Raw genomic sequence first — 26,231 nt, forward strand, 5'->3', positions numbered from 1 at the left:
TCTGGATCATATTGAAAGACATTTACTTTTCGGTCCACACTCCGTACCGGTTGGTGGGAGTAATGCACCGTTTCGCTGTTTGCCAAAAGCAATGGCAGGCGGAAGAAGAAGAAGAAGAAGCGGACGTTTACGATATACTTTTGGAATATAGGAGTAAGAAGTCACACAAGTAGATTAGCTGGTCTGTTGTGAGCACAGCAGTTAAATGCAGAGTGTGTCTTTCAGAGAAAGCTGAAATGTCTCACGTTAAGGAGTATCTGGACAAAGTGACGCGCATTTATGAACGCTACACCGAGTATGTGAGGAGAAACCCAGCTGCCACCGCGCAGCTGGAGAGTACCGTGCGCACTCTCTCTTACCTGCTCGCAGGTCAGTCGCAGCAGCAGGTTTATACAGTGTGTTGGGATTAGGGTTCTCTGTTTAGAAGTAATGCAAAAGCTCAACTGGACTTATGATTGTTTTTTGGGAGGTGAACTCTCCAGATCTCTTGTTAGTTTCACTTTAGCTCGGCAACACTAGCTACAAGTGCTCGTGCAGTGCAAAATGAATGACGGCATGTTTTCTTTGTTTGTATTTTGCAGGGAGATTTACAGATTCCCATGAAATATCTGAACTAGGTAAGTAGATGTTAAGGACCAACACAGAGACTAGTTAGTTCTTTCTTGCATCAACGCCTCATATATTAGTAGGAGTTTGCCATGTGAATGAAGAAATATGAATGAATACATAAATTCTGAAAAGCCAGAAGGCTCAGAGATCTCAGGAGAGACATCATGTTCTCTCAAATCCCAGATTATGTCCTGTTTTACATTGATTGGAGAATGGTGACCCTCTCCCAGCCTGTGCGCCAAAACATTATACGAAACAAAATAAACATCTATTTATTTTTAGCATTATAAAACTTTTTGAAATATTTTTTTCCTCAGTTACATAATGGACATAAATGGTTTGCAGATTAATTATATTACAGGATACTTACTTGAGAATAATAATGGACTATAATTTGATGTTAACATTGAGCGGTGAGGAAACTTTACAGGTTATATTATCACTATGCATTCTGTTCAGTTTTCTAAGCATTATGTGTCCACAAATGAACATACTGTATATAGGTGTGTACTATTCAAATATTTTCATCGTCATTTTTTACCTTTGTAGTGTACTCTGCCTCCAATCTCCTGGTGCTATTCAATGACCACATTCTGCGCAAAGGGCTGAGATGTACCTTCCCTGTGGTGAGCTCTGCTTTCATTCAAACAAAAACCAGTTCTCACAGTACAGTAGAAAAGAAAAGCATTTACTCTCTTTGCAGAAGAGTGCAGTGAAATTGAAATGGCTGTCCTTTGTGGTGCAGCAATAAAAACTAGAAATTCTAAAGAGATGCTTAAAAAAAACTTATGGTCTTAGTCTATTGTTACCATGATCAGTTTTTATAGTTTTAGTGACCCTATAGGATTTACCAGAGCACAATAGGACAAATACACTGTACTGCTAAAGTATTCACTTACCCATCCAGGCCATTGAATTCTGTGGTTTAAAGCTCGCTGCCACTGGACACTAGAGCGGTGGCAGTCTGATGGACTGTGCCGAGTGTAAAGTTTGGTGGAGGGGGGATTATGGTGTGCGAGTGTTTTTAAGCACTCAGCGCCTTAGTTTCATTAAAAGGAACTCTTAATGCTTCAGCATACCGAGACATTTTGGACATTTTCATGCTCCCAGCTTTGTGGGAACAGTTTGGGGATGGCCCCTTCCTGTTTTAACATGACTGCGCACCGGTGCACAAAGCAAGGTCCATAAAGACATGGATGAGTGAGTTTGGTGTGGAAGAACTTGACTGGCCTGCACAGAGTCCTGACCTCACCTTTGGGATAAATTAGAGCGGAGACTGTGAGCCAGGCCTTCTCATCTAAATATGTGTCTGAATATCCAGCTGTAGCTGCTTAAGGCTGATTCCAAAGGCTCCATAATGCCCGGCATCAAATGATCAGTAAACCAGATTGGTACAAAGTAGTTTTTGGTCTTTATACTTTTGTACTCCCTTCATAAACACTATAGTCGGGTGATTAAATTGTGCTAAAGCTCATCCAAGAAGCTTGGCTTGTGATGAGTAGCAGTGTGCCTGCCTGTTCCTTCTGTACGGCTTTCAGAATGCAGCTTGGTAACCATTGCTAGTGTGAGCCGAGGACGTAGCACTCCACCCTGTTTTCCAAATATGTTAACTTCTGGTTTTTAAAACTAACATTGCAGCAACCAAAACACTAACACTGAGGCTCAAATAGATGGGCTGAGAAACCAATGGCTAACATCACCATGGCTGCATCCATCTTTTACTGTACGGTTTCCTTCAGTAAAGAAACTATACAAAGACTTCAGAAACTGTGCACAGGATGTTGTTCTGGGAAGAAGTGAGGGTTTCATCCTTTTTCATCTAATAAGTCGTCCATCCTTTGTGTTGTGGTGTTTCTAGTCCATCTCTCAACAGAGGCTCCTGACGTGGCTGTCTGTGCTGGAGTATGTGGAGGTCTTCCTGGAGATGGGGGCCTGTAAGCTGTGGGGTGAAGTTGGACGATGGCTTGTCATTGGACTTATTCAGATTTTTAAGTATGGCTTGGAAACTTGACTTTAATTTGAAATTATAAAACACTGATACTGATTTTGCACAGGCTACATTTTAAGTTATTTTTTTGGAAAATGGAAAAGTAAAAATTACTGTACATGTTCAAAAGGAGGACAATAGCTTTCCTTCTGTGCCTATTGCTTTAATGCATAGGCACAAAATATAGTCTGTGTTAGACAAATGGTGTTCCATCTTTGTGGTTGTTTCAACATGACAGTGTAGCTGTCAAAGGACTCCACAAAGACTGGTTTTAAATTTGGCATCATGAATTTAAAAGAACCTTAGCATTCATTGCGTGTCCACATATTTTTGGCCTTGTAGTGAGTAGCTGGGAGTGACTCGGTGGAAGACTACGCTTTTCAAAGTGCTCTTTGAAGTTTTCTCTAGATTTATTTGTGATTTTTGTTTCCAGATTTTGAAGGTTCTAATTGTTCTTTTTTTAAATCCTTAAGTTGTGAATAGTTTTTAAATGCTTTTTATGTGACTTCTGAGGAGCTCGGAAAGAAAAGCGACTGGACTTCTTAAAGTGAAGACATTTCAAGAAGCTTCTCAGATGAGCGGTGAAAAATCTTCAAGAAACTTTTAATGAGTCCAGTCGCTTTTCTTTCCGAGCTCCTTAGACTACCGTGACCTGGATGACTGAGAACAGACATCTTATGTGACTCCTTCACAGGGCAGTTTTTCGGATTGTGCTTCTTCTGTGGTACAAATCTGGCATCCAGACTTCACCTCCCATAATCCCCCTTGACAGAGGTGGAGACTTTGCTGGTGAAGGTCAGTTGTCTTTTATAAAATGGCCTGCACCTTCAATGACTGTGAGACGTTTTGTTTTGAATTGAAGAATGGAAAATCAGATGTGAATTCATAATGGCTCCAGAATCCTGTCACATTTGACTGTTAGCATTTCTATTGTGAGCTGCAGGGAAGCATTTTAGCCCAGTTGCTGAAACTAACTGAGTAACTTGGGCTAAATAAGTAAATAAAGGCAAGAGCCTGATAAAGTAAACACGTGCTAGCAGCGCTTCTTGTATGCTAAAGCTCAGAGACTCCCTCAAAAGTAATGAATCCTTCCTTAAAGCACACAAACGAATGACATTTCTCACTTCCCGCTCTGTGATTTGTGCGTGAAGGCTAAATTAACGCTTTTCTCCATAGATGAAAGTAACACAGAGCAGCAGGAAGACACCTGCTTTGTGGGCCAGAGGTCAGGACGAGTCATTAGGCCGCTCGGCAGTGGTAAGTTTGGTTTAAACTCTTTAAAACATTTTAACCTCTTAAGATTCAAGCTGCCTGACAATTAAGCCTAAAACCAAATCCTGTGGTACTCAGCTGGTGTGGTATTTGAAAATATCCAGTTTCTGTCTGAACAAAGGCCGGCTTCTGAGAAATCTCTTAATGCCAACTAACACCAGGTTGTCCTTAAGCTTCTTTGTTAGCTCATATCACCTCCTCACTTGATTTAAGAGCAGGGTTCTTAAATTGCACTATGCTTTATCCATTCCATGTTGTTCCCCTCTATCTGTCCCAGATGTTGATGTTTATTTCATTTAGAATTTTCCTTCAACATCTTCACCGTGCATATAAACGACTGTGATTCAGCTTCTTCTGTTGTCTGGCCAGTTTTCTGCTATATATCAATGTGATGTATGGGGTGGTGAAGTCGTGTAGGCAGACTTTAAAGTCTTATAAATTCAGACAGAACTTGGGTTATTGTATTTAGCCCCACAAGTCTCCTCGAGAATATGTCCTCAAGATCTGATTGAATTGCTGACTTTCAGCTCTAATTTAAGGGGTTTACAAAACTGGCTGATTGCATTACCTGTTCATAGATAGTCAGCTGTTTTAGCAGTAAACACTTATACAATGCTATGTGAAGTATTCCTGAACTTTTTTGTGGTAAACTGTAAAAAGAAAAAAAGAAACAAAGTTTTTTCTTCTTTTGTTTGCTGCTTGTTTTCAAAAATGTTGATTTGAATTTGTAACTGAAACAAAAAAGTGACCAAATGTCTTCATGTTAAAACCTTTAATGAACTTCATTCTGTCCTGTAGATTAAAGTAATAGACATTGTTCATTTATTTTTTTACTTTGCTGTTAGACAGGAAAATCCGCAAATGTTGTAGAGCGAGTGTCAGGAGGGGGAATAAAGATGCACCTCTAACTCTGTGCTTTTTGTGCGTGATCTGTCCCGTGTTGGTGATGTGGCAGCTCCCTCGCTGCAGACCCGGCTCTGGGGAGCACAGAGTCACAAAAAGCAAAGGAGCAGCTTAAAGGAAACACTCAACAGCCAACCAACACCTCTGGGGCTCCAAGAGACAATTGCTGAGTCTGTGTACATCGGACGACCCCTGGCGCACTGTATCCTTACCTTCCTCTCTCTGTGTTGCCATACCTGTTTAAACAAAAGTTCTGTTATTCCTGATATTTCTTAAACGCGCTCAATCATCCAGGTAAGGAAATCCCAGAAGCTTGATTCTGTTCAGCTGGACTTTGTGCTTTCAGTGGGATCTTTGCTGTTCTTACGTTGAGGCAGGTGAACAGTTAACGAGGTGGGGATGACGTTTACAGCCAAAGCGTGTACCTCAGGACAAACACACCACTGGTGACACTCGAACAAGAAAGTTCAGTGTGAAGTTTACAGTTGGAGTAAGAGCAGATATTTTAACTGCACTGCATTAATAATATTTTTGAGAAGATTAAAAGCAAACATATTTTGTAGCATCCTCTGTGTGGACCAGTGTTATTTATTTAAAATCACAAATGCCATCTTTCCCTCTTAGCCTTTGAACATTTCTGTTTTTTCAACAGTGGAAAACGTTTTTATACATCCTTCATGTCCATTCATATTTGTCATGTCAGTAATAAACAGTTCAAAACATTTTTAAAATGACACTTTGCTGTGAAGCCACCACAGCTTTGACAGAACTACACTGTGGATCGGAAAGCTGCAATATCACCGTCACCTCTAGATGGCAGACTGCGAGCCAGAGTGTGCTTCTTATAAGCAGTGAGAATCAGTCTGAAGCAGTTAAGTACTTAGTCCTGGAACAGGTCAAGGTTTTCAGACTTTCTGGCCTCATATAAATATCCATTTACAGATGGCTGCACTTTGCTCTTGTGGGAAGTTATTATAATTTTCCTTAAATCAGTTCTTCCCAACTGCAGTACTCTGCCTTGGACTCTTTGGAAAACAGTCTTGGAAGCCATGGCTTATCTCTGGAGTCCTTGAACTATCCAGGTAAGCGAGTTCCTCTTTTGCAGTCCTCCAGTTGGCTACTTCATTATCAAATAAGAACTTATTAATTATTATCTTGGAAGGAAAATGTGTGCAGGTGGAGGATGGAGTTGAGACAGGACAATAACCAAACAAACAATCTGCGTAGTACCCAAATACACATACATCCACCTTTTATATTGTGCCACATACAAGCAGAGATGGGCAGTAACGCGTTACTGTAATCCGATTACTTTTTCAAGTAACGAGTAAAGTAAGGGATTACTATTGCAAAAACGGTAATTAGATTACCGTTACTTTCCCGTAGGAACGCTGCGTTACTGCGTTACTAAAACCGTGATTTTTTGCGAGAATGTCTCACGATAGTGACGTAAGCGAGTGCGACGTTGGTGACAACAGCTGTGTGCAGATCAACAATGGATCACATATCGAGTGCAGAGAGAGTATGAGCATGCAGCGTTTAAAGCGTGGAAGTACTGACCTTACTTTGAGTTTGATTCCATAAAAAGTGACAAAAACATTAGTGTCCGCTGTGCGTGGGAAGAAAACTTCTTTTTACAGCGAAAAAAACCCCTAAACTTCCGACAAGCACCGAGTAGCTACGACGTAATGGGAAACTCACAGAGAAACTCGCGGATTCTTCCACTGACCGCGGCACACCTGCACCAGGGTAAACCTCCGCCTGCCCCACTCCTGCTTTACAGGTGAAAATAGAGCAACAGGACCGCTGAGTCTTTGACTTTATTTATTTTCTGCTGTGTTTTACTTGCATCTATTTGAAAGACTGAGTGTAAACACAAAAATATTTTATTTTATGAGCTGGAATGTGCAGAAAATAGGTTTACATGTTAAACTAATTTATTCAAGTCAGAGAATGTTGCAGATAATTAAATGTTTGCTTGATGCATAAAGTTAAAAGATTAAAACTAATAAAACAAGTTTTAAAAAGAGACTTTTCCATTTGATTACATTTTGTATGATGGATTATGCAGAAAAAGTAGAATTGGGCTGAAAGATCTATCACTTTATCACCTCTTCAGGTTGTAAATCGTGTTTTTAAAAAGTAACTAAGTAATTAATTACTTTTGAAAATAAGTAATCAGTAAAGTAATGGGATTACTTTGGGGGGAAGTAATCAGTAATTAGTTACTGATTACTTTTTTCAAGTAACTTGACCAACACTGCATACAAGTCACAGCAGGACTGGTCTTAATTAGAATAAATAATTTCATCCATCGGTTTTAATTTGTAATAAATGAGCATTTTACTTGTTTTATAACAAAATCACAGGGAAATGTGAAGAACAGTCTGGATGTCACAGTAGCTGTTGCAGGAGGGACAATCATCCAGACAAGTAAACAATGAGTTACAAACATGAAGCAGCAGCTCAGGATGTGTGCTGTGAGGCATCGAAGTGTTAGAGGAGATCGTGAAGTCGTTTCAGCTGCTTGTCCTGTTTCTTCCAGCTTCGCTGCGCTCAGCGACATCAAATTTCAAAATCGATGGGAGAGGGCCGAGATGAGGAGGAGAGCCTTTCTGTTGTTCTACTACCTTCTGCGTTCCCCCTTCTATGACAAATACTCTGAGTAAGTATCTGTGGTTAAGTGGTGTTTTCAGCGGTTTTATATCGTCTTCTGAAAAGTGTTAAAATTATGACATAAATAATTGTACAATCTGTAGAAAATAGTACTGTGCAAAAGTCTAGACTAATGGTTATTTATGCTTTTTAAAAGTCTTACGAAAAATGTCTTTAGACATGAGCTGTTTTGTTTGTTTGTAAGCAGAATCATTTAACAAAAAGAAGTCCAAAGAAAACCTTTGGAACGTTCATCAAGAAGAACCTAAAAACGAAGAAAGTTGAGGCTGTGTTGAAAAATAAATTTGGTCATACCAAATATTAACCTTCAAGCTCGTTAGAACGGCAGAATCCAGAGGTTATACCGTTTCAGGAAGGTTTCCTAAATGTAAAGAAACCTCCCAATGGTTTCTGCTGCTCTGGGGGACCGTGGGTGGGTCCTCTGGGCCTGTGTGGGCTATGACCTCCTCTTGGTGCTGGTCGTGTAGGCTGGGACGAGAGGGTGCAGGTTAGATGGAATTGAGGCATTGGGGCAAGAGTGGCGTGGGGAGATCCTGGTGGTTGGCTCTGTGCTGTCGGCCCTCTCTTTTCCTTTTTCACTCCTACTGTGTCTGTCCTGTCTGGTCCTCTGTGGCATTTAAGGGTGGATTTTGGTGCGTGTACCCCTCCTGGCGTCTTCATTGGGGATGGCATGCAATGAAGGGGTATCGCTTGTATCAAGGCTTTGTATTGGGCGTTACAGGGCGTTGAGGCGGTGATGGATGGTGGGGGTGTTGTAGCTGGGGGATGGGTGGGGCCTGATGGGTCCTGCCGGCCTGGTTTAGTGGGGCTTTGGGCTGGGTGAGCTGCAGTTGGGTGACCTAGTTCATTACAAGGCCCGGATGTATAGGGGCCTCCCTCCCCCTGCACTAAGGATGTATCAGACAAATACAGGTGACAGATGTCCTAAACTGGAGCTGGTGGTACATACTAGACGATGGTTTGCTTCGTGTTTCCTCTACAGGAGCAGGAAGCCTGTCAGTACCTTCCTGAAGCCACCCACCTCCCCAAATAAAAGGAGTGGCTGGTGACTTTTGCACAGTATTGTAATTCTTGTTCCTTCACTCTTAACAGTGTTACTTTTTACTCCTTCATGTGCAGGGAAAAGATTCTGTTCCTGCTCAGACTTTTGGCTGATCATGTTCCAGGAGTCGGGCTTGTGGCACGTAAGTAGAACCGTGTGCTCATTCTTCATGCACGGTGTTGCCTTGCGTTGCTGTAACGGTCGAGAATTTAGACGTCTTAAAGCCGTTTGTAGAACAACTTAAATTGTGACTTTAAAAAATAGCAGCTTTTGAAAATTGAATGCATTTCAGAGTTCTACTTCGTAATGCGTACTGTAAACATTTGTGCGTGTGAGAGAGAAATGAGACATTGTCACCTGAAATTGCCTAAAATAATCAGGTGAAATGATTTCTTTAATTTGAAACAGACGAAATGAGTTTAGAGGGTTCGTACGGGTGCTTGAAATCCTTGAAAATGCTTAGATTTTATTAACTTGGTGTCTTTGGCAACAGCTTAGGGGGAATAATAGCAATATGACAGACTGATCCATATGGGCAGTTCCTCGGCTTTCATTCAAAGTCTGTTTATCGTGAGCACCGACACATTAAACAACTTAAACATTATGAATGGCTTCAAGCTCACACTGAGGCCTGTGGGGCTCTATCAGCTACAGAGACGACAGACACATGTATATGTGTTTTTTGTATATGAATATTTCATATTTCAAGGCTGCCTGTTTATTTAAGGGAGATGAACAATACATTATTATTTGACATAATTCTATGACAGGTGATGGACTGAATAAATAGATTTTAGGTCGTTCTTAAAGTCTTATATGTTGAATTGAACTGAGTGTGTCATCTGTTCAAAGCCTCCCGTCAGTGCTGTTCTCCATGCCTGTCTTACTGTACATGGTGTTATTAGCACAAACACTTTAAAGCTGATCATTTAGGACTGTAACAATAATCCAGAGAGCAATGTAGTCAAACATCTCACAGTTAGTTTTGAATGAATGAACTTCACATTTGCACATATTAATTTTTAAGTGAAATGTGTGTTTTAAGTTTATATGAAGTGTGCTGGAAAAGCTTGAAAATGGACCTTGAAAGTGCTTAAACAGTGCTTGAATTTGACCCTGAAAAAGGTGTATGAACCTTGAGTTAACATGTGGGAGAATCCACTTCATTTGAAAGTCACGTGAATGTGCATCGACACTAAAAATCCAGTAACATCCACTGAAACTGCATTATCATATCTATCTTATTCTCTCGGCTTCTCCATTTAGAGGTTGCCACAGATGATCCATCTGACTTTATCTCTAATACCATCTTCTCTCAAAAACCACTGTAATCACATTATCATATATATATGTTTTCTTCTTTCAGCTGCTTTCTTTAGAGGTTGTCCTCAGTTTTGTTTCTAATACTGTAAAGTTTTATGAGATGTTACTTTTCACAGGTAGGCCAATCACAGGTGATACCTGCGATACATTATTACAGTGTTATACATATGATATGATAATTCACTTTTATTTGTTTTTTTTATTTTTCTAAAACGTACCGTCACATTACTTATCACAGGCAGAGTTTATTATTAAGAAAGAGTCCAGAGGAGCGCAGTCCCTCGCGCTCCCAGGCCTGTTTTTAAATGTATTTTTTTTAATTATATTGCTGCAACTCGTCCTGTCAAACCTGCAGCTCAAAGTCTTCTCTTCACAGTTGAGACTGAGCCTTTCTTACTACGACCTCTGTTAAGCTGCGATGAAGCTGTTGTGCTGTGAGCCGCCGATCACACAGAAACGTGTCCTCTGATCCAGTCGTGTCTTTGGGTCTGCACTTCCTGTCACAGTTTGTTTCTGAGTGCAGGAGGAGGAAACTGGACTCACTGACACCTTGACTTTCTTTGCAGTTTCTCTGTCGGACAGACCTACAGACCTAAGAATTATGATGGTCTGTCTCTCTTCCATTGTTAATTGTCCTTTTCTCTGCATTTTTGTAGCAACACACTCATTCCTGCATATATACATGTACACATATATGGATACATGGAGAGAGATCTTTTTCTTTTCTTGTTTTTTTGGCACTGTTGTTCCACCATGTGATACATGATTTCATGAACTATTAGTGCTGGGTTTGATTGTGTTGTCTCTGTGTTCAGGTCCTCTGATGGGTTATCTCCCCACCTGGCAGAAGATCTACTTCTACAACTGGGGCTAAAACCTGCACTCGGATCTTTGACGTTTGCTAATCAGCTGGAGAAACTGCACAAAGGACCCATCAGTTGCCAGGATGGAACAGAGACACAGACTCTTGCAATAATTCCTCAGAAATCAGATAAAATGATTGGAAATGACTGGCCTGCAGTGAGGGACAAAAATGAAATCATTACAGTTATAATTAAAATCCCAGCGCTCAGCAAGTTTTTTGGTACACAAAATATGTCCTAAATCTTTGCAGTGTAGACACACTATGAGCCTGATTTATAGCAGAATCTCTTTGTGAACTCCGCCCATCATTGCACTGCTTTATCTGTCAATAACAGATGATGTATTTCAGCAGCTCGCTGCAGAGAGGAAGGTGGACCCATGTAAATACAGTGAGCCTACACGTTATACAGGTTAAAGCAAAGCATGTCTTCATAATACATGAACTCAACACAATTGCTCTCATTTGCTGACAGTCTGCATGCACAAATATAATTTGTTATTATTGTTCTTGCTTTTTGGTAATTTATAGATTTCCAAATGCTCAAAATTACAGTTGAATAACCGACTGACAGGTTAGTCTGAGGTTAGCTGCATTTTTTCCTGTTTCTTGTGGTCTTTTTCTTTTTTTCTAATCAACATTAAAATCCCAAATCTGAATTATTCCAGCTTTTTTTTTTTTTTTTACCTTTTAGATTTAAAAACAAACACTGAAGCAACACTTTGGAAGAAAACCACAGATGATAAATTCAGCAGGTTTTTCTTTTTGTGGAAAGCAAAAAAAAGTCAACCCTGTTGTAATTAGGTGAAATGTGGATGATAAATTACATGGATAGATATCAGTTGAACAGTGATGAAATTTGATTATTTATAACATTTGAATCAAACTGTGTGATTAATAGTAACAGTCGGCTAACAAACACTTACGTACGCTAAGGATGAGCTGAAGCAACAGTAGTTTAGAAACTATTATAAGGCTTAGAGCTTGTAATACAACAGCATAAACCTTGCATTGAACAACAGACGTCTGTTCTGGTCATTCTTCAGATTTTCCACAAACAGAATGGATTCATATCCACAGTAATCATGTTCCCACCAAACAACCTCCAGGGCTGGAAGATGGGAGCTAAATCACTTGTACCAGAACCAGTTCACTTTAATTCAGGTTTATTTATATAGCACCAACTCACCTGAGAGTGTTTGATACTGAAGCACCTACAATGTTAGACAGTTCAATCACACAGCTCCCTATGAGAAAGTGTTGGGTGAGGAAGGAAGTACTCAGTTTTAACTGGAAGACACCAACAGCAGAACCAGGCTGTCCAGTCCAAACTGCATGTTTACAGCCTGCAGCACAGTTTGAGTTGCTGGACTGAAATAGGCTGACTTCAATTTCTTTGCATTAAAATCTGTGGGGCGTCCCCACTTTTTTTCCACTTTTGGATCATTTTCATTTCAAGTCTGCTTTTATATAAAAATGTGTGAATGTTGCACAGAGTAAAATCTAGTACGGCAGCAACCACAGCTTTGGGTGTTTGTGAGAAAGTTGACGTCAGTGAAAACAAAGCAGAGGTTTTTGATCTTTATTAACTGTTTCTTTTTGTAACCTACAAATAAATAGCTTTGAATGTTTCATCCTATCGCTCCACATTTTTACCATGGGAAGGGCGCACACACGGGGTGATCAAAATTACACTTTGATGCATGACAGAGGGGAAAAAAAAAAAAAAAAAAAAACTACTTTCGAATTTTATCCAATTTCCAAAACTTGTTGAACGTAAAGTCTGCCCTGAACACACGAGACAAGATGGGATACGAACAAGCGCGGTGAATCTTCACGGTTCAAGTTCACTGTATTTAACTGCATTGTACATGGCAGTGAAATTTAGAGAGAATTCCTCGCCTCGAGTTAAATACTCGAGGATCATTTTTCTATTTAAAACTGAATATGTGAACTTAAAAGATACAAGCTTTCCAAAAATCAAAGCACTGAGGGTAAATCAAGGCAGACTCCAGGTTCAACAAGCAAAAACAAGTGAAACACAGCTGAAGGTGGCAGAGTGGAGATGCATAGTCAATACAGTATTATAGTTTTGAGCTGGGACAGCATATTCTGTCTGCAGTGCCTATTGGAGTTGGATTTAACCCTCCCTAATTCCCAGTATTGCACGCTGGAAGTTTGTTATAGGGAATGATGGATTTACTGCTGCATAATCTAATTCAAACACAGCATGTAACCATAACCAACTTGCACATCAAAAATGTGATGCTTCCATGTTTCACGCAGACAGAAACGCATAATTCCTCTCAAAGAGTTGAAAATCAGTCAGTGCTTTACGAAGAAAACAAACTGTGGACAAGTGCCACAGTAAGTGAGCAGCACTGTTTGCGATTGTTGTTCAAATAACACTAAAATATATACTGCCTCTTTTTTAAATCTCACAATAAAACAAAAACTAGCATGACATATTTGATTATATGAATGGAAATAAACAACTTCTGCAAAGGAATAAAATAAAGCAGAATGAACTCTGGCATCATTTTGAAAATCTAAGACCAAAGTATTCCAAACAGTAAATTACAACAAAACTCTGGTTTAGAAAAGAATACAACCTGTGACGCTCGGCTTTGCTCATGGAAACTTAAAGAGTCTGCTAATGAGAATGAGAGAAGAAAACACTGTCTCAAACTGTCAATAATGGAGGACGGACGTGACGGACATTTCTTTTCCCATGCAATACTTTCTGTTGTCCATGTCTCGTCCCATCTTCTCCGTCCAAATGCACGTGTCAGTCAAGAGGCTGTCTGGCTCCACACAGGTGTTAGTCCACCGGTCGATGCTGCTCAGTAGGAGCCGTAGCGGTCCTGAGGAGGGAATAAACACAAAAACAAGGAGAAGTATGAGCAAACTTAAGGATTCAAGTGAAATAAAGCAGCTGTCTCGTGGACCAGTCTCACCTGGATCGTGTTCATGACACCATTGGCGAGGACAGCCATCTTTCCCGCAACGGTCTTGACTCCCTGTTTGAACTGAGCGATGTCCGAGCCAGAGGGAAGCACGCTGTCAAAGCCTGAGGCTCTTCCTGAGAGGAGCAGAGAAGTCTAATCAGACGGGACTTTTTCACACATCCAAATCAGTTAGGCTGGTTTCACACGGCAGTGATTCTGCTGAAAACACCGTAGGCCACGTCACCTCTACATGCAGCAATCCGTGGCTCAAGTTAGAAATCCCACTCTTGTTATTCACTAACTTTTTGGAGGTCATCATATATCATTTTTACCACTCAGCCTGAGGCAGCATCACAGTAACTTGAAAATGAGGTGAGCCAAGACTTTTGAATTCACACCACAGGTGCATCCACCGAAAATCAGTGACCTTGACGTCAGAGGTCAAGCTTTCTGAAGAACGAATTTGTACCAAATGTGCATCTACGAGGAGGCTGAGGGGATAGAATGAAGGTTTAACATCTTCAGTGAGAATCAGCTGTCTATTTGGGACTAAAGCAGAATAGCACAGCTTTCATCCACGCTGACATTGTCTGCATTTGTACTCGTGCACTCATGTGCGAAGCCTCTTCTTTAAGCATAAAGGATAATATCTCATACCAAGGTATCAGCCTTGATCTAATCAACATTACTGCCAAACACACGTATCGCATTTGCCAATGAGGTAGTTGTACCTTCCCCAAAGGTGTAGGATACAGACCCTGTCTGCAGATTTAACACAATAATCCAGTGTCAGTGGGGTTTGAGACTGTCGAGTCCATATGTGATATTTTGATTTGATTTCTCCCATATAGTGGCTCCCTGTTAAATCCAGATTAAAATCTGAATCCCATAAATAATAAATAAATAATTACATAGTACCATATCACCCTATTAGAGCGCTCCGCTCTCGCTCTGCAGGCCTACTTGTTGTTCCTAGAGTATTTAAAAGTAGAATGGGAGGCAGAGCCTTCAGTTTTCAGGCCCCTCTTCTGTGGAACCAGCTTCCAGTTTGGATTCAGGAGACAGACACTATCTCTACTTTCAAGATTAGGCTTCAAACTTTCCTTTTTGCTGAAGCATATAGTTAGGGCTGGACCAGGTGACCCTGAATCCTCCCTTAGTTATGCTGCAGTAGGTGCAGGCTGCTGAGGGATTCCCATGAACCACTAAGTGTTTCTTTGCTTTCTATGAGAGTACACACCACTCTGCATTGAATCATTAGTTATTTCCCCTATTTTCACGTAGAGTAATATATAGTTTTGTAAACACAAGTTAGAAGAGGAAGCTCAAAAGTGCAGATGAGCGCTGAGGAGTAAATGAACCTTGACATTATAAGAACTGCTGGTTAACGTTTACCTTTGTGGTCACTGCCATCTCCAAACAGGTCAGCTGAACTGATGGAAGTGCTTCCAGACATGCTCTCCAGCCTCGTCTTTGCATCATACTGAGAGAAAGATGAAACAAAGGTCAACCATGAGGTAAGAACAGAACATAGTAAACAGATGACAGGTGACATGTTAATTACAAGCCTACAGAGGCCCTAGATTTGAACTGTTTTATAGTGAAATGAAGACGAGAAGGTTCTCACCTCAGCACTACTCTCCCGACCAAAGAACATGTCTGAGGAGATGGCCTTTGCATTGGCAAACTTCTGCCTGGCCTCACTTGACTCGGAAACTGAAGCTGAGACGTCGGCTTTTCTTCTGCTGGGGAGTCTGAGTTTAAGCATTGAGAACGTGCGTCAGAGCTGAGAGCTTTAGACAGAAGCTAAAGGACATGTATGTATTTGGCAAGTGAATATGTGTGTACCGCTCTCCAGTTGGTTGGATACTAGAGATGGTGACCTCCTCCTTGGGGTCATCTTTCTCCAGTGCCCAGGAGGTGGTGAAAGAGGCAGTTCCTCCTTCAGTATCCCAACGGGATCCAAAACTGTCTCCCACTGTAAATGGGTTGTCTTTGTATCTAAGATGCAAAACACAGTGGGTTATTAAGGGAGTGCACTCAGTTCTCTCTATGTTCTGTGGTAGATAATGAATCCATGATACATAAGTGGGTTCTGTGCGCACTTTGGAGGTCCAGAGGTGAAACCAGGCTCATCAAACATTTCCAGTTTGGAGCGAGAAGAGGACTTTGCTCCCACGGGCGTTTCCTGCTCGATGACCTGCATCTCTGACATCACTGAATGTGACACAGCACTGCAACAGGAAATATAAAATGCTCACATTTACAGACCTAACAAACATTCCTCTATTCTGCGTTAGCTTCCTGTGTTATGAGCAAAAACTATTATCAAGGTTCAAATTCAATTCAAGAACTTTCAAGGTCCATTTTCAAGCTTTTCCAGCACATTACCAAAAAAAAAGGCTGCCTTATGTGCATATACTGTATAATCTTAAACACACATTTCACTTAAACATTAAGATGTGCAAATATGAACTAATCAACTTGTTAGCGATATTCAAATCCTGCTGAAAAAAAAGCCCCAAAAAAACAAGAAAACTGCACCAAACATCACAAAAGAATCCACATTAAGGCCAAATTAATAAGTCTCAGGGCACATAGTTGTTTCAAATAACGTTCAGATTTTTCACATAACAAGCAGCGAGGATTTTGTCCCTCATCATTTCCTCTGGAAGCACTTTATAAGGTGGTCTTTCACATGAACATTTTCAAGTGGTAATCCTTCTTTCCCAGATGGACTCTTATCTGCTGCTATAAGCTACACTATATTGCATTTTTCTTGCATCCTATATGTCGAGAATCTTCAGCTAAATTCTGAAACTGAAATGAAAAATGTGTTTACCTCCTGTTGCCGAAACCCATGCCCAGTCTCTCAGCCTGCTCTTTTTTCTTGCCTTGCAGATTCTGGAGCTTCTTTTCCTCCATCTTTCTGTCAATTTCCAGCTCTTTGTAGGCCAAACGCATCGAGGCAACACTGCAGCCGTCAGAACAGAATTTTAAACATTAGATTTTTTTTTTTTATTGGGAAAAACGTACAAAAGATCCATCTTAAACATTCATTCATTTGACTTAATTTTTATTACATGCTTTTCTTATTTTGCCTTTTACTGTGGTGGATGTTCATAAAACAAGGCCAAAGTTTTAAATAACGAGTATGCAGCGTGCTGTGAACACTTGATTCAGCTTGTTTTTCCATTTACTGCTGGCTGTGTGTGACTCAAGCAAAGCTACTTTATTAAGGTAAAACATAGAGGTGTGTGGCTGGAAAGAATAAAACGGCTTAGCATTAAAAAAAACTAGATGAATGAAAATAAGGGAGAGTATTCTTTCTCTTATTCTTACATGGATTCCTCGGCTTGTTTCTGAGCCTCCACGGCCTGCTCCTCTCTCAGCTTCTCAGCCACTTGTGCCTGCTTCTCCACCTCTGAGAAACTCTTATTGCTCACCTTCTGGGCACCGAGACCTTTCTTTGCACCGAGCTGCATCAGTAGGAAAACGTGGTTAAAGTGCGTCCTCAGCTTTAAGCTGATAACTCACAGAAGAGGGAATGTGAAGGAAAATTCATGATACTAACTTTTTGTCATGTTAGGAAATAAATAATCCTGAGCTTTTTTCAGCAGCTTCATGTGGTAGAGAAACAATGAAATATTTGTGGTTTGACTCACCCCTTTTTTAGCTGCCATGGGCTTCTTTTTCCCAATGATAGAAGGTTTCAGATCTGTAACACATGGGACAATGTCTTTTTAAAACACATTTACAACATCATTTTATCTCTCGAGATATTTTCACTCATGACTTCCGAACAATGTTGGAATAATCAGGGCAGGACACTGTCCGAGTTCCCCTGGAAAAATTCCTTTGTTTAGTTTTAGAACGGCGTTTCCCACACAAACATTACTCAGGAGGAACATCCAGTTATATTTTGAGTTCATTTTTTATTTTATCCTTCTGCGTCTCAGACATTAACAACAATAATTTACTCAGTGGACAATCCCCTCAGCTGTTTCAAAGTCCAGCTAGCTCTGATCCTTCCCACTGGAGACAGTCGCTCTTGTACTCCTCTACAGATCGGATGCAAACTGCCACTGACTAGAACTCACAGCAGGTCACAGAGAACTGGTGCCAGTACTCTGAGCTCACCAATGCTTCAAACTGAATGGAGACTACAATCACCAGCTGCAGTCCAACATGGTGCAGCTGGAGCTGTGAGCTTCTCTCACCCCAACCGGTCGCAGCAGATGGCCCCGCCCCTCCCTGAGCCTGGTTCTGCTGGAGGTTTCTTCCTGTTAAAAGGGAGTTTTTCCTTCCCACTGTCGCCAAAGTGCTGCTCATAGGGGGTCATATGATTGTTGGTTTTTTTTCTTTGCATGTATTATTGTAGGGTCTACCTTACAATACAAAGCGCCTTGAGGCGACTGTTGTTGTGATTCATAGCTGTATAAATAAAACACAAATTGAAACTGACTTCTCACATTTAGCTCCATCAGACAATCTGCAGAGTTCAGGGCTCATTATGCACGAAAACAGCTTCATCTGGCGCCAAAGCAGAGGTTAAAAAAGCTCATTAGCTCTGGAAAAACAACCTACATTTGGTGAAAGATGCTTCTGCAGTGAAACAGCATTCACAAGGTTTTTAATTGCTAAATCACAAATTAAAGAAATCAGTGCAGCAAAAGCGTTCTGCTCAGTTAAAGGCACCGCACCACAGCACTTAGACCTCAGGTTCACAAAACCAGCTTTTTTTGCATTCCAGCAAGAACATCGTGTTCAGTAATGCCAATGTTAGTCAGCCACTTTGCCCTCAGCAGAGTTACACATCCTGGTAACAATTTCAGAGTGACAGGCAGCAACTATCATTACAGACATTTAGGAAACTCTTTACTTTTCAGTCACATTACGGTGGTGACACAGACGATCTCAACAGCTTGGCAAAGTACGTAGTCGTTTTGCACAGTGTAGTAACTTTGAATTAAGTTTCACTCAATGACAATAAAGAGCTTTATGCTTGTCAAAGAGTATCTTGTTGAACAGCTGTACAAATAAGACCAGTGAGCTGATACTGTTTACATGACAGAGTAGGAGAAACAGGAGGTGACTGAGGAGATGTTAATAAAAGCAACAAAACCATGCGTCTGAGCTAGAAAGCAGCTGGTGCAAACTACACCCACACGTATCACCTTGAGGTGTCCATCCTTCACGTGATGACAAACGCATGGAGTCCTCTAAAGAGCAGGACAAACCAGTCAGCACAGTCATAATGCTCATGTTCCAGATTAGATTACACTACCCGTGGTGGATATGCACACTCGATAGAAGCATTACAGAAGTGATAAGTCAAATAAGGAGAAAAATGAATTCATTAAAATTCAGGAACTCTTAATATGCAGTTCAACAAAAGCAAGATTCCCATAAGAGCCACATACTGTTTCTGACATACGCTACTTAATATAAATACTAGTTTGTACTCGCAAACAATTCAATTATGAGATCATGATTCTTGGTAACAAGAGTACTAATTAATATATTAGATAAAATGTTTCATGTTCTCAATGATTTTAAAGACTTCACAACATCACTTTACTAGAGCAGGAGACTCAGCTTTCACGTGGAACCTGCTCCATGTTTGGAGGCCCACAGCCTCTCTGCTTATAAAACTTGCTTTCTGATAAAGCTCATAGTAAGTGTTGCCCCTGGTGACCCTCAACCTTCCCCACATTATGCAGCTGTAGGCTCAGGCGGTTTTGTACCTTACATAAGGCACATTAATGATGGTTTTGTTGTCAAAAGAAATAAAACTGAGTTGAACTGAAGTGGAGAATGACCCACTATGTAAATGTGCATGTACTTCTATTACACGATTCTACTTTGAGGAACACTGAGTCATCCATTCAGACCTAATGATACTGTGCTTTATTAAAGGTGAACTACCACACACACACTAATACTCTGACAGATGCATCAGGAGGTATTTAAAGTTGAGTGTCTCGCCCGGGGACACTTGTGCATGTCGACTAGAAGAACCTGGGATTCCTCCCACTGTAGCTCCCAACCAGCCTCACAGTACGACAGAAATATTCTAATCATTATGAATGAATGTGAATAATATGACTCGAAACTGGGACAGTCTTCACAGGAACACACAGACAAAAGGATGTATGGATACAAAAGTATAAACACAGTCGAAGCAGAGTAAGGGAAGTATCTATACACAGAAACATAAATGGCAACACAAAGAAAAACTACAGATAACAGCTGTGCAGTTACAGAAGGACAGAGGCTCTGTGAAGCTAATGCACTCACCAATGGCAGCTTTGGGTGATGTGCTCAAACCATCAATGCTGGGTCCTTCCTCTGGCTCTAAAAAGGTAAAAGCAAAACAAGGTTGAAGCAACAAAAGAATTTTTCAGACATACTTACTGCATTTTTCTTAGTATTTATTTGCTGCATTCAAAACAGGATCAATGTGAAAATAAACAGTCATGTGAAAAAGGACGTTTACCCCCTTTCCATTTTAAGGCTTTAATATCAGGACATCAATAAAAAGTATACTGTGTATAATGTGGTGTTGTTCATGTGAGGTTGTGTTGACTTCATTTTATAACTTTTTCTTTATTTTATTAACAAAAACTAAGCCAAAATGCAGAAGCACTGTGATTCCCACTGGTTTCAAAGGCATCAGCAGTTCCAGGTAAGATGACTAATCACTATGGGCACGTTCCAACCAAACTAACCAGGACGTGTCTTTTAATGAAGTAATAGCTCTTTGAAATAAACAAAGTAAAGACCTGTAACGACTCATTCATCCCATCACCTTTTCACACATTAGATTTAGTCACAGCTATTAGAGCTGCAAGTCTGCGTGTCTGCATGGTAGCAAGCACACCAAACACAATGAACCTGGCAATGCAACGCTGACAACTAAGATTCATTTTACTTACGGGTGTCATCCTGGCCTTTAGCAGCTGTGTTCGTCAGCTGCTGGGTGAGAGTGGCTCCGTTCTGCTCTGGCTCAGAGGATGGTGCAACGTTCCAGTCATTAATAGGCTGAAAAATAAATGTCATTAAATTTAAAGAACGGATGCAACTTAAGCCTGTAACTTTAAATCTATACGTCTTTCACTCAGGAGATTTAAACTATACACAAATCATTTGTGGCTCACTGTTTAATCAGAAACACTTAAAATCTGACCAACAACAACAACATATATTTTATAAGCTCACTGTAATGATGAACTGTAATAATCCCACGTGGCAGTTATAAACCAGTCTTGAGAAGACTAGTCTTATTAACTAGTCTTGAAACTAGTGAAACTCAACACTTTAGTTACTCAAATGCTGTTGTTTGAACTTTAACAATGTGTTTGACACACACACACACACACACACACACACACACACACACACACACACACACACACACACACACACACACTTTTAATCAGCCTTGTATACCTAAAGCAGCATTTCCTATAGATTCATAATGGGGAAGGAGATGATATGCTCATCTGTACATATACATACACACACGAGGTTTTTCTCCAAATGAGGCACAAAATCTTATAAGAATTTTAATCATTATAATAATAATTTCAATAACTAAATTTCAAAAACAATTCTGTCACAGATACAAAGCTTGGTGACTCTTAAGTTTTGTACGTTTGACATACGCTGAACACGACACGTGAAACAAACGCAAACGGAGAATAAGTCTCTAAACTAGCGGGGCTTGTGGAAACACAGACCCAACAGTGGAATTTATAGTAAGTATTATTTCAGTAGGAGACGGGGTGAATACAGACACAGCAAGTTTCTCTTCTGTAACAAATAACTAAACACTAACTAAACGTCTAGACTAACTAGAAAAGTCTCGGAAAGCAGCTGCAGATGGAAGTTCTTTCTCTGATCTGCAGTTTTCCACCTGATGCACGTTCAGACTTTAAATAAGCACCAGAGCAGAAAAAGAACTGCAGGCCAGTGGAGCTGCAGCACTCTGCTGCAGAAGCAGATAACGAGCACCACCACAACAGTGACATGGCCAGTGAGCCAGAGAGTAGTGAAACACTGCAAGATGGAAAGGGCCATGGTTAGCTGGTTAGAAATGACTTAACTACAACTAAGAGAGGAATGGAGGCCACTGTTCTGTGCACTGTAAAAGAAATGCTAAAATGAGTTGCTAATTAAACCTGGAATGTCTGCGTGAGGAACACTATAATATTGTAGACGTGATTAAACAACATGCTGTGACATTAAAAGCACCAGAAACAAAAACAAACCTGGGTGTGTTCATCAAAAAAGTCTGTTTCTTTCTTGTCAGAAGCTGCAGGCGTGCCTCCTGCAGACGAGTCAATCCAAAGCTGCAACAGCAAAAAGGAAAACTTGTGTTGTAAATTCAAAAGCTTTTCATATTTTTTGAAGTAGAGTAGATCCTGAATTAATGATGGTTTTGTTTATAAAACAAAAGGATGGTCATTGGTTCGATCCATGGCTACTTGAGTCTGCATGTCAGAGTACTTGGGAAAGCCACTGAATCAAATGTTAGACAAGGTATATTAATGATCTGGTGAATGAAGCTTGTAGTACTTTCAGTGCTCGGTTACAGTAAAAGTCCATTTACCATGTACTTTGAACTAGAACTGCCACATGGCTCAAACACTAATAATCCTTTTATCACTCTTATCACTGAGCCTCAATGTACCAACAACTCATTAAACTAGGAGCACGCAAGCCTACGCAGAAATAATAACATCTGCAGTGACGTAAACATTTCCTAAACGTTTTCCCTTCATTGATACTCACGTCTGTGCCATATTTAGACAATGCAGCATTTGCTAGCTGTCGGATCTTCTCTCTGTACATCTGGGCAGCACGACTGTTATACTTGGCATTGGTGTCGTTTGTGGAGCAGCCATGCTGGCGGAAGAATGCCGTCTTCAGATTTAAAAAACAGAAATGACATTTCAGAAGAATTAGAAACCACAGACGTGTCGTACCAGAAAGCCACACTTCACAAAACATGGCTCATTTAGGTAAAAGACAACAATCGTTTTGTTTTTTTATTTGAGAAAAACCTCATTACACTTGGTACTCAGGTTCAGACTTACCGCATTGGCGTTACCTCCAACCTGCATACACCTAAGTTGAAACCAGTTCCAGTTGGAGTCTAACTCAGTGGATCTGCGGAGGAAAGGGGGACAATGTGGAAAGTCAACATGGACAGATTTACTAACAGTCTTTCCCAGAACAAAACCCTCCTTCTGTGTTAAAATATCATAAACCGACACATTTTTAGATCAGCTACAAAGCTGAGGTACAATGAAGTTTACCTGATGAAACTGAGATGCACTCCCAGTGAGCGGTGGATGCCAGAGCAGTCGATGCACAAGAAGACACCATATGGAATACTTGCCCAACTGGGGTTTTTGGCAGCACAGTCAAAACATACCTATGCAGACAGAACATCAGCATTTTAATGAAACATTTCTGCCTCGACCAACCCAAGTGGTCACAGTCCATTACATTTTCCTGCTGCTAATCATGCAATATGAGCAAGAGAAGCAACATCATCACCAGATAATAATGTTGCCAGTCAGTTATATTTAAACAGCTCGTTTCAACATTCCTGAAGACTTTCTCATTGAATTTACTGTCACAGAAAAGCAGCAATGACATAGTTTAACATGGAGCTGCTGAGTGTTTACACACCGTGAAGAGCCAAGAGGTGGAGCATTTTTCAGACTGAAAGTGAAATAATGTTAAATATTGTATTAATTACTATTAATCGATTATTAATATTAATTAATGTCTCTACACCATCATATTGTCTGTTTTCAGCAGCACAAAACTTTGCCTCCTATTAATGTCAGAATAGCTTCCAACAACACAGAATAAAGGTAACATTTTCATGCCATAGTTTAGATCGCGCATGTCTAATTTTATTTATTATTTTGTTGTTTGTAATGTTGCATGCACTTCCTTAGAGATGTAACTATAAATTGCATTTATCAGCCCAAAATGCCTGTGATTGGCCTGTTCAGTATAGTCAAGTCCAGCAGTGCATTTCCAATTTTTCAAATTGACTATAAAAGAATGGATCAACTCCAAAAGAGCTGAAAATCACCAAACCTGCAGACCTCTTTTAGGGTTGGGAGATGGAACCTAGAATTTCTAATAATGACTTCTTCAAATGTTGATGGCATTTAATCACAATATTACTGAACTAAAAGGGTTCTCCACCCAAAAAACACAACAACTCCTGTGTTCATTACGTCCCTGCATGTCATTCTTTCTTGTCTATAGCTTAAAAGGTTTTGAATGAATTCTAATAATATTTTGTAGGTGTGTACTTTGAGCTTCAGATCGATTTATTGACTTTCAAGGAGATGTCAGAGTTCTAAAATGACATGATATTCTTGCTGGTAATGTGAAGTAACATGTATTCATAAAGAATTACATAAAAACTATTACTACATTACTACTGCAGTAAGGGCATTACTGCAAAACTCCTGTGGTGACTAAAATCTTAACTAAAATTAAAAAAGCAAAAAATAAATAACTTCAAAACTCGACTTTGTGCTTTGCATTGAAAAACCATACAATATATACAGTTGTTAAAATGAGAGAGAACTTCAGGTTGGCTTCATTTACTACGTCCAGCTTTTATAATGGGATAAAATGCTGATGCTTGGACTTTCCAACACCACGTTTCATAATACTTCTGTGAAGTGCGTTTCAAAACATCCACGTCACGCACATGGCTGCCTGAGGTGTGTTTCACCCATTTCGACAGAGCTTTTGTGTTGCTTCTAGGCAGGCAACGTGCCAGGAAGCACAATTTCTACAAAGCACAGTAATTAATGAATGAATGTTTTTGACATTACTGCTTCCATTTCTACTACTACTATAAGCACATGTATACAAGAAAACGATACCCGATCGCTCATTACTATCTTTGCTGTGGATTGTAAAGACCGATATAGATGATCAATTTACTTAGAAAATTGTACTGCACAGTATAATTGAAGAAATGATATTCAAATGATTACTGTCATATATAGAGAGTCGCAGTGTACTGTTCATTCATTAAATGATGTCAATAAAAAACACATGCTTTCAATGAAAAAATAAAAACGCAGACATTTACAGCTCTGACTGTAATCCATTATACATTTTTTTTCTGCCTTTAAAGAAAACGTTATTATCAAGTGACTTCATCTTCACTCTAACCTGTTACACACTTGCTGCACACACTGTTACATACCTGTTCATACTGCACTGCTAATATGAAAACTAACAGAGTAGTTAAAAGAAATCAAACGAAATCTCATAAACAGCAGGACAAAGGCTTGCAGGGTCATATAGCCCAAACGCCTGACTCGGAGTAAGTAAAACATCATTCCTGTGTAAAAATAAATAAACAAAAATAATATTGCTTATGTATTTCCGTCACTTACTTTGAACGCTTAATGACTTTACAGTACCATCGTCTTTTATAATCTAATTTTAAACTATACTGTCACTCTGTAAACCGTTAGCTAGAACACCTACCGAACAAATGACTGTAAAACCGAAGTTCTGACTGACAAACGTTATGGAGCGCCAACACATCAGACTCTGCTAGCACTAACAGATACTTATCAATGAAATGAGTCAAATTTCACGGCTTTCAAAGCAAACCTAACGACCACTACTAAATGAGTCCCCAATATCGGACATATCAAAAGTTTAGTCTATTTAGTTCACGATTCTCCCATAATTTTCCCGACGTGGCACAGCGGAACAAGTTAGCTTCCTTAGCTTACACATACGTGGCCTTTATGTTAGACTACTTTACCGGTAGGCTAGTAGTCATTAGCTTTTGCTAGCTGTCTTACCGTGTAGCCGGGCCTTGCTAGGTGCTAGAACACGACTAGCTTCCCAGGTAATTTCTCCTGTCCAAAGCTAATCATGGACTGCTAGTATAAAAAAGCCTCACAAAGTAATACACAAGCAATGATGGTGAGTATTCGGTTACCTTGTTGGTAGGAACAGATCTTAATCTTTTGAAAATGGTAAGGATTTCGGTCTTATTTGGTTCCGTAGCCATCTTGACACTGACGATTTCTATAAGCTGACGTCACTACGGCAACTAGTGTGGCCCAAAACCCAAAAAGGTAAAAAGTCATCCGTGGTTCACCGACTTTAAAATAAAACAAGTCGATTAATTATCACATTTTTAAAAAACATTTTCATTCGCACAGCATAATCAGCATTATGTTCATAATAGAATCAGTACATACCCTTGGAAAAAATGCATACAGTCAAACATGTCATTTAATGTAAACAAAACAAAACAAAACAAAAAAGTTAGAAGAAAAGGCTTCTATAAACATCCTCAAGGAACAAAATAAACATCAGAAGAAACTGTCATATGTAATGATGACTGACAAAGTAGATAGACCTGTATATATCCAATCCTATCTTTTACTATCTATCTATGCATATGTATATAGATAGATTGGTCATCATCACATCACACAATATGCAATCATAAAAATCAGCACAGTGCAAAATAAATGACTTGACTTGATCATTTTGACCAGTGGGTCAAATACAGATTGTGTCTTCATCATT

At 39.9% G+C, this 26,231-nt stretch overlaps 2 protein-coding genes across 3 annotated transcripts; one reads left to right on the plus strand and one right to left on the minus strand.

Annotated features, from left to right (window-relative positions):
• Positions 1-59: 59 nt before the first annotated feature.
• On the plus strand, positions 60-12,305 carry pex16 (peroxisomal biogenesis factor 16). The gene is made up of 12 exons (XM_026191536.1): positions 60-153; positions 226-369; positions 582-617; positions 1,159-1,235; positions 2,468-2,601; positions 3,291-3,391; positions 3,773-3,853; positions 4,824-4,973; positions 5,781-5,853; positions 7,317-7,436; positions 8,567-8,631; positions 10,628-12,305. Exons 1-12 carry the CDS (start codon positions 63-65, stop codon positions 10,684-10,686), a joined length of 1,131 nt encoding a protein of 376 aa, XP_026047321.1. The 5' UTR covers positions 60-62; the 3' UTR covers positions 10,687-12,305.
• arfgap2 (ADP-ribosylation factor GTPase activating protein 2) lies at positions 12,242-25,757 on the minus strand. 2 transcript variants are annotated; one of them, XM_026191333.1, is made up of 17 exons: positions 25,633-25,757; positions 22,946-23,064; positions 22,724-22,796; positions 22,419-22,550; positions 21,896-21,976; positions 20,561-20,666; positions 19,923-19,979; positions 18,800-18,844; positions 17,288-17,340; positions 16,965-17,101; positions 16,465-16,596; positions 15,728-15,856; positions 15,471-15,623; positions 15,250-15,376; positions 15,018-15,105; positions 13,632-13,756; positions 12,242-13,538 (listed from the first exon to the last, which is right to left on the minus strand). In XM_026191333.1, the coding sequence occupies exons 1-17, from the start codon at positions 25,702-25,704 to the stop codon at positions 13,518-13,520; spliced, it is 1,650 nt and encodes a 549-aa protein (XP_026047118.1). In that variant the 5' UTR covers positions 25,705-25,757; the 3' UTR covers positions 12,242-13,517. The 2 variants fall into 2 exon arrangements, with proteins under 2 accessions (XP_026047118.1, XP_026047187.1); XM_026191402.1 differs by lacking the exon at positions 18,800-18,844.
• Between the last annotated feature and the right edge of the window lie 474 nt (positions 25,758-26,231).

This window comes from Astatotilapia calliptera, chromosome 1 (assembly GCF_900246225.1).
Source record: "Astatotilapia calliptera chromosome 1, fAstCal1.2, whole genome shotgun sequence".
NCBI classification, from domain to species: domain Eukaryota; kingdom Metazoa; phylum Chordata; class Actinopteri; order Cichliformes; family Cichlidae; genus Astatotilapia; species Astatotilapia calliptera.